This window comes from Sabethes cyaneus, chromosome 3 (assembly GCF_943734655.1).
Source record: "Sabethes cyaneus chromosome 3, idSabCyanKW18_F2, whole genome shotgun sequence".
NCBI lineage: Eukaryota > Metazoa > Arthropoda > Insecta > Diptera > Culicidae > Sabethes > Sabethes cyaneus.
In genome coordinates this window covers 887,020-896,456 of record NC_071355.1, presented here as the reverse complement: position 1 = coordinate 896,456, position 9,437 = coordinate 887,020, and the positions used below count along the sequence as shown (strand labels likewise).

Here is a 9,437-nt window from a genome sequence, read left to right as displayed (position 1 = left end):
AAAAAGGTAGTTGTAATCAGTGCTGAAAAATGTGATGGATTAGTTAGTAGCGAAGTGGCGATTGCCTTCAGCAGCTGAAAAATGTACGTTTTTGGACAATAATTTTTAATTCATCATATTTCTTGTCGGAAACCCAGTAAATTGTGTTTGTGTGAATTAAATCTATGGTTAAGTGATTTGGGAAGATGTTCCTATCAAAAAATATTGAAAATATGAATAAAAAAGTGAATTTTCCGCTTATTTATTTTCAACTGATTAAAATAGGCTGCTTAACTCGTTCCTTACCCTATTTGTACCGATTCCCAGCATCAGTAAATTCGTTTCGATTCGATGGAATGAGACGTTTATTGAAACATTTTCCAATCAAAATACGTAGGCACATGTAACAGATCATGCATTTCCGTCCGAGTCGGGCACTTGAATGAGCTATGAAAAAAGTTAAAATGATGAACTGGATAAAGTTCTGCTTGCAACTTCACGGAACCGCCTGAAGTAGTTCATGTAAAACGCTACTACATATGAAGTAGCATGCGGTAACTGCCGTTCATCGAAACTCACGTAAATATTAATAGGATGTGAGAAAAATCAGTAGGAAATCGTAATTGACCGCCTGCGGTTGCTGTTTCGTTATTGCCAGATCAGCTACAAATTATAGTGAACCAATAGATGATGTTTGTTACTAGCAAACATGTGGAAAGTACTCGTTTTACTTGATAAGATCGTTTAAAAGAATGCAGCATGCATTAGCATTCATTGAATTTGCCTCATTTTTGTTTGCATAGTCTAACCAATTTGAAATTTAGATTTTAGTTAAGGAGCAACGGATCGTCATTGATTCCATGAATTTCGACAACTGTTCTTTTAATTGAAACAAAAATTCGGTTTATGAAAATGCATTCTATGTGTTCAGACTGGCAAGAAAAATGCAGTGAATACATTTCTATAAGCTGGAAGAACAACAACAGGTCAACAGGTCACGCTGGCCCGCAAGGAAAAATCTTTCGGAACATCTCTCTTTCCTGAAAGTGACCTACCATGTTCTTCGGAAGATCTGTTAACAGTACAAGAGCCACGGGCACGCCTTGCTGCATTTAGTAGCCTTTTTTACGTACATGGGGGTGGATTACTATAGACAAATAGCTCACACACTGACCACCAATTCCTGCATAATGGCAATTAGGATCGTCATTGTTAAGAGGGGAATCCCCTCCGCCACATGTGGGGGGAACCTGGGAAAGACTGATCCGTAGTGTAAAGTAAAATCTAGCCAAACTGCAATCGTGCAGACTACCGGTGCAGACGAAGTGCTGCTTAACGCGATGGTAGAGGCCGAAAATATTAACTCTTGACCATTGACCAACGTAACTTTCTCGAGATGGTGATGAGTTGCATATGTTGACACCTAATCCCTCCAGTTATTGTGACGAAAGGACAACAGAAAAAACGATGAAACGACGACAAAATGGCGACACAAAACGAAGTAAGGACGGCAAAATGACGTCGAAAAAATGCCAAAACAAAAATGTAAAGACGACAAAAAGAAGCCGTCAAAAAAACAACTAAAATGCATCAAACAGACGTTAGAAAACGATAAACAGACGAAGAAAAGACAAAAAATTGTAGGAAGACCATGAAAAGGCGACAAAAAGAAAAATAAAGTGATGACTAAAAGACGGTGAAAAGGCACCGAAAAGATCACGAATAGACGACGACAAAATGCCGAAAAAATGGTGCAAAGATAATGAAAAGGTGGAAAGTTAATGAAAAAGACTACAAAATGCATTGGAAAGCCGCCCAAGAAGCGACTAAAAAGACCGAAAACAGCATACATAAGGACTTTAACGGTAGACGATGGGACTATAACTAGATGCAGAGAGGGCGATGAAGAGAAACAAAAAAACAGCAAAACAGCGACCTCAAAAAGTCAAAGAAGACCACAAAGGACGACGAAAAACACTCCATCAAACCAAAAGCGCCGCAAAAGACGATAAAAATAGCAACAAATTGCTTAAAAAAGACAAAAAAACGATGTAAAGATTCTATTAGCCAGATGTTAAAAAAATGAAAAACGACTAACAGATGTTTAAAACAACAACAAGAAACGACAAGAAGACGATAGCAGAAGGTGACAAAAAGGACCAAAAATCAAAGATGAAAAACAAAAAAACACGACGAAAGATGAATTGTAAAAGATCGAGAACGAAAGTTGGAAATAAGCGTTCTGAAATAATACAGGTCGTTTCTCAAATATTTGCAGCAAAAAAGTAAACTGAAGTCGCTGAAGTACGCGACTGTTTATACGGGAATTTTGGAATTTATGCGCTTTTTTTCTACAGCGTTTTTTTTTTCGTGATGCAATTTGATGAGGACACTCTTTTAAACACGGTTCGAAAAAAAAAATCCAACAGCGGTGGATAGAGCAAAACACTGTCGACATCAGCTAGCTTTCAATCGAATTTTTTTTTCATGTAACGAGACGTCCATCGGGATCTGCTTATTTGCAGTAGTAAGTTCGATTCGATGGAATTAAAATACGCGGGCACATGTATTTCCATCCGAGTCGAATACTTGAACACACTATAAAAAATACAAAATGATGAACTGGATAAAGTTCTGCTGCTTGTAACTTTACACAAAATCGCCTGAAGTAATTGATGGAAAACGCTATTGCAAATGAAGTAGTATATGCTGACTACCGTTCAGCGATACTCACGTAGTAAGCAATAGAATTTGAGAAGAATCACTAGGAAACCGTGATTGACCGCCTGCGGTTGCCTTTCTGCTATTGGCGGATCAACTGCAATATATAGTGAACGAATAGATGATGTTTGTTACTAGAAAACATGTGGAAAGTACGTGTTTTACTGCATAAGAAACTTTCAAAGAATCAGTTATTCAATAATCGGATATTACGGCTTTGGACCGAAGGATTTTAGAATTAAATACTAGTGGTTCTTTTTTACAGGGATGAACCCCATCGTTCATTCCACGTCTTTTTCCCACGACGCCAGTGAGAACGGTTTCGAAGCCGTCGTATATCCTAGATTCCAGGGGAGATGTTCGTCTTAATCCCATGGTCCGAGCTTCAGGTCGCTCTACTTGGTGTGCGCCTTTCGTACACCACTCTGAGAATTCTATCTACCATGGTTTCGAGGCGTCTTTTCTGGACAGATTCCAAAGACGTGCTGTACTGGATAAGGTCTGACCACGGATAACCTTGAAACCACGGAAAGAATGGAACCAAACGGGCACGAACCACAGATTTATTTGCAAACAGTCGCTGGTTAAGAGTACTAGAATTTTTTCGACAAGGAAAACAGAAGTGGACGGTTACACCAAGCTTCGGAAAAAGCATCGATGGATTTTTCTAAATGGTTTCCACTCCTTCGTTGGACAGCCTGCATATTGCGCTGCGTTCACCTGAACCTGCCACGCTCGAACCCGCAGTATTCCTCACTTGAAAGCAGCCTACCCTGATCTATGTCAACAGTGCAAAACCCACGAGCATGGCTAGCTGCATTCAGCTGCCTTTTATGTACATGGGGGTGGATTACTATAGACAGATAGCCACACATTGACCACCAATCCCTGCATAGTGGCAATTCGGATCGTCATCGTTGAGAGGGGAATCCCCTCCGCAATCTATAGCGACTTTCACGCCTCTCAATTTGGCTACATGTGGGGGGAACCTGGGAAAGACTGATCCGTAGTGTAAAGTAAAACCTACCCAAACTGCAAACGTGCAGACTACCAGTGCAGAGGAATTGCTGCGTAACTCGATGTTGGAGGCTGAAAACTCTCGCACATGTGAACACCTAACACCTTACCGTGGGGATCAGCAAATGGTCTAATGGCTTGGTTTCCCTTCGATAATAGTCCAGGCTGACGCAAAGCGACTGTTGGGCACGATTTCTAATCGTGGCTGCATAATTCTGGAATCTTTTGGTGCGTAGCACGTCGAACCACGCAAAACTGATTGCTGATCGGAGTTGATGAAAGTATAGTTTGAGTTGCTTTTTTACTGATTTCAGTACTGCCCATAAATGGAAGACAGTCACATCTGCAAAATTGTGCAATTTCGTCCAAATCGTCATAATTTTACTTGGATGTACATAAGAGAATACTTTTACAAGCAATTTGTTTACAAGTGACTTAAAATTTACTCCAAAACTTAGAAAAACTGTCGAAGTTACTGATATGCGTTCATTTATGCTTGAATGTGAATTTTATAAGTATATTATCGACACTCTACGACCTTTAATTTAATAGCGAAAATAATTGGTCAATTTCATGCTCAAATTTTTAAGTTGGCATCACTCCATATAAACGTCCGTTACCTTGGCAACGTACAACAACGACGGTCGCGGATTCGAAATTGCATTCGAAACGAAGGGAAGTTTTTCCTATCAATTCAAGTGAACAATTTCGGCAAAATCATTATAATATCTTACTAAATAACTGTTCGGGTGGTAAATTAAAGTTTTCTGTGCTTCAAGTTAAGTTTCGCGAGTGATGTGGCGAATGGAACGACTGAAAAAAATTAATGAAAAATCGGAAAAAGTGAAAATATAGTGATGAATTTCAAGAAATCTCAGTATTTAGTGTAATTTATGCCCCAAAAAGTAATAGAACTTATAGAATGCAATGCTTAGTGCTTCGAGTTGCAAGATATTAGTAACTAGCAGTTTAGTTGAACTAATTTTATTTTTTGTGATGGTTTCCCGAGTCTATGGGAGCATGTTGGTACACTGAAGATGAAGAAGGGAAGGGAAGGGGATCAGAGGTAATAGTTTTAAAGCCTCACCGAGATAAGCATACATTCAATCACTGTTTCGAATCCGATCCCCAGGGTAAAAGAACACGCCAATCTTTATATTCGTCACCACCAAAATCCGTGGAAAATAACTCTCGAAAAGAAATCAAGCATGCATTCCGAATAAAACGCAAGGTACTCAGAAGTTGTTAAGACTTTCTACATACATAAAGCAGGGGCTCCTGGTCTGATTGGAGCTGCATAAATTCGTATGCTCCCGTTGCAATTCAAATATCACATTTACAGGGTGAGTAGTAATAACTGACAGTGTCTTTTGGGCGTGTTTTCAGCACAGCTTGCAAGTTTGTTTGGACACAAAAAGGGAACTTGTGATAAGTCTGCTTTTGAAAAATTTTCGACCGTGTAATATTGACTGAATCCACTCGGAATAAACATTTGTGAGCATTTACTGTAGCCTGCCGAAATACGGCCACCTATTCAGTCCGCTATTCGCTCCCCAAATCTCTGAAGCAAGTGACTTAAGCGCCACCTCGTGAGAGGGTCACTTGCCGCGTTCAGGCTTGCCCGGCCAGAAACTCCGCCTCAGGGCGGGTCAGTTAAATAATCTCAAAAGGGGGGAAACAAAACAGCAGACGCAATCCGCCAAAGGTACTCAGTCTACGAACGATAATGTCTCTAAAGTCCTCAGAAGTTCACTAAAAAATCCCTACTATCAGAAACCGACTCGTATTTCTCATCACCGGCCAAAACTCTGTACGAACAGATCACTGACCAGCTTCGAAAGTCCGAGTGCGGGGACTGTTTTCCCAGGCAGTCCAACCTGGAGTACTAAATTACAAAATCAAACAAACTAAGACGGACGCGAGACGTGAGACACCTTTAGACTATTTAAGCCGCATCAAATATCACTCCATTAAGACAGAAACTAACAGAAATGTAATTTACAATTTTAATAATTTATTCTAAACTAGCATGTTTTAAACCTAGGATTTTCTTTGAACTACTCTAATATTTGCTTCGGTACCATAATTGCGTGGGTGGAGAACTACTATAGCGCCTACATTTATACTTCACTTCTGCCTACTGCTCTACTTCTTCGGCTTGGCTCGCGAGCTTTTACTATTTGGCTGTATGTGTGGATCTATCGCACTTTATATCATCACCCTGCGCAGGGATTTTATAGCGTACTCACTCGAAATTAGCGAAGATTCACACTACCGTAGGATGCTGCTTTCCCAGTAGCTCCGGCTACAGTCATTCACCGCCCGAAGCGGTTTATGTTCCGAACTGCACTATGCTGGCTCCAAAACAAAATGGCGTCTACCTCAGCATATGCCGGCTAGTCCAACCAGCGGTTTTTATGAGCTGCACGGGCCGATTAATCCAATCGGCGGCGGTTTACGTTCAGCGGGGGCCGATTCTTCCAATCGGTGGCGGTTTAGCGGTGCCAGAATCCCCGATTCTAGCCGACAGTGGGTCGAAGAGTGTGCGGCAGGAGGATGGATGAGCTTTGCGGCGGTGTGGTTAGCTTCGCCGAGCGCTTAAAGGAAAAAATATCCAACACAAAAAGCCGTCGAACGGCTGTTCGACGCTGTAAGCCAACTATTCTAACAGCCAAATTTTTAAATTTTCAATTTACCTTTTTTGTGCCTCACACTTGCTTGCAAACTCTCCACTATTTGCAACTCCTGACTGCGCTACCTATCTAATGAAATAACACTTAATAAAGCTAACTAATCTAAAATACTCTCACATCTACTAAACACAAACCTCGTTTTAATTCGCGGAACACAAAATCGCACACTCTGACTTGCTCCACTGATCAGATAGAAATGATCGAAGCGAGATTTGAAATACCCTCAGATAGGAACGAGGTTTTTAAATTTGAAAGCGGAATTTTGTAACGAACTTCTGCGACCAATTCAAACGCGAACAAATCTCTCTTTTTCCCTTTGGTTTTATGCATCTAACCATTTCATTTCCCAGAGTTTATTGAACTTTCTTCGGGCTAATTTGAAGAAGAACATGGCAAGCAACTCTACGCTTCGTGCTTCGAAATTTGAGTTTTGCGAATAGCGAATGAGCGGCTCTAGGAAAGAGAAAACTCGGCTAAATTGTACGCAAGGTGCATTGCGTATGCGTAGCCAACTAGCCATAATTTCTAGTGGCACATGCTCTAATTGCTAAACTTATCGAAACTACAGGAACAAACTAATTTAATGACCCTAATTGCTACATTACTTTACTGACAGTTATTTCTAGTCACCCTGTACGACCGCTTTCTTGTCGCTGTACATGACAGACAGGTGCGAAAGTGTATCGCTTGCTGAGATTCACTCTCCGGGTCGATGAATATTAAAGTTTCCAGCCAGACTTTTTCGTTTTCTTCTTCCGTTCTCGACGAAGAAAGTTGGTATGTGTGTATGTGTGTTTCCCACAGAAAAAAAAAATCTTTTCAAGCTTGTCGATGCGGTGCACAGTCACCGGTCTGCACTTGAACATTGAAGGTCGAAGCCTGTACGACGGAACTTCAATTACCGCCCTAATGCTGCAAAGTTGCTGTAGCTGATTGGACCCATTTGGTATACTTTTGGCCGTTCTGCATAATGGTACTCTACTGTGCTTAGCGATATTTCGTGGCAAAAAAGAAGCATTAACACAGCTGGGAATAATTTCAGGCTGGTCGTTTCAAACTGCTGCTGGTGGTGTTTCTGTTGGCGCATGCATCGCTGCTGTTGTTGGCCGACAGCGAACAAAACGATGATGGACTGGACCATCCATCGTCGAAAGTACTGTCTCGGAAAAAGCGCTACGTAGTTTTTCCCGAGGGTGCTAGCTTTTCAGTGGCCGTCTGCATGACGATCGGCATGTACGGCAACCCGAACTATCAGATGTTCAGCTGGGCTCTAAATTGGGGCATTGCATACAATTTGCCCAACCAAACGCTGAGCTTCGAGCACGAGATGCAGGAACCGAAGCCCGTTGCCCAGAGACGACATCGGCGGGAGCTGTACCACCGGATGGAGGTGGCCATGAATGAGTATGTTTACATTTTACCACTGGATCACACTCCGTCGTCACAGCAAGCGGCGGCGGGTTTGTCACTCTGGTGAATTATTTCACTGTCGTGGCAACCGCCGTTGGACCGAGTTAAAAGTTTTCTCTGTGATTATTTGTGACGCTTGGCTGCTCGCAACGAGTGTGGTTCGGGAAATGACAGTTGTATGGAAATTATTATAATTTAAACTTCCTCCAGCATGGGCTACAGTGGGCGTGATTGCATTTTGCGAGCACTCTGCGAAAGTTCGCAGTTCTTTGGATCGAAAGGAAGCAACATGGTCGCCGAAATGTTGCGCACTTTGTTCAGCTTTCCCAAGTCTAAAGTGCTATCGTTCGAACACAACGATACCCGGCTGTACGACGAGGCTCATCGGAAGGGCAGGAGCAAGGTTCTCTGCCAGTCGCTGTTTCCCGCGTGTGGCTTCTCCCTCTTGGAGCTGGCACTAGGACGGTACTCCAGTCCGTATAGTTTTATGTAATGTACCCGAATTTAATTGTATCGATTTTTTTACTAAGACCACAAATGAAATAAACAAAATTTATCTCACTTCTGCTTATCGATTTTCTTCCGTTGACTCATCGTTAAAAACCAAAAATAGAACCAGTTGACACCGATTATGCCTAGGATGCCGTAAGGCAAGGCCAACTGCCACCAATGCAAAGAAAACTCCGAGATAAATGTACATCATCAACCGGCATAGTTTACTGACAGTTTCACACCAACCGCCCTGAAGGTGCTAATTACCGTCGTTGAACGTGCATACTTTGCCGGGAGATTTGTAGAATGTTTTAGACGCTCTGGCTGCTTGTTAGGTTCCTGCTACAATTAGCATGTTATGCATCAGTAACGAAGAAAAAAAGAACGAAACGTGCTCGCTCGTTGCTCGGTAACAAGTCGAACCCAATGTAACCTACTGTGCTGAGGCATGGCACACTTGATATAGTCGTAAATGCAACATTCACGACTTAATGTTCACTGAAAATATGAGTGCACATAAACATCATGCCGATGACTGTCATTTTTTGCCTGTAGCATGCTGGTGTGTGCGTGAAGATTTTGACGTAGGACTACGTAGGACTACGTCTATTTCAAAAAATCCATTACAACACAGTAGATTAGATATTTCCCTAACAGACGTTTAATGATTGAGAAACTAATAGAGGAATATTCATTATCAATACCCTGTATAATCAACGGATCCTCGCTGCAAGTCGTTCAGAAGTAAATCGCCGCCAGTCACAGTTGTAACGTTTCAAGGTTGGCCAAATTCGTGTAATAGGTTTTGAAATTAGCTGTCAAAAAGGTCGAAAAGCTGGCCCAAACAGAGAGAACAGGCGCTTCCGATTCGTTCAAGGTTGATAAAGCGGACGATAACAGATTAACTTTGCTAACTGCAGCAGAGGCGGCTCCGATTAAAGCTGTCAGAGAGACTACTACCACAAACTATACAGACACCACGCGTAGAACAAAAAGCATAAAATTTCAGGGACCAGCTTCATTTGAAGTGAGTGAATCCAGTCCTTTGCACATCTCATGGATCTCACGTATCCATATGGCTCTCAAACGCTATCTGTCTCTTTTGCTCTGCTAGGAATTTAGAAA

General features: G+C 41.8%; 1 protein-coding gene across 1 annotated transcript; it reads left to right on the top strand.

The window, feature by feature from the left end:
* Positions 1-6,068: 6,068 nt before the first annotated feature.
* LOC128743944 (uncharacterized) lies at positions 6,069-8,313 on the top strand. The gene is made up of 3 exons (XM_053840657.1): positions 6,069-6,260; positions 7,453-7,814; positions 8,031-8,313. Exons 1-3 carry the CDS (start codon positions 6,069-6,071, stop codon positions 8,311-8,313), a joined length of 837 nt encoding a protein of 278 aa, XP_053696632.1.
* Positions 8,314-9,437: the final 1,124 nt, after the last annotated feature.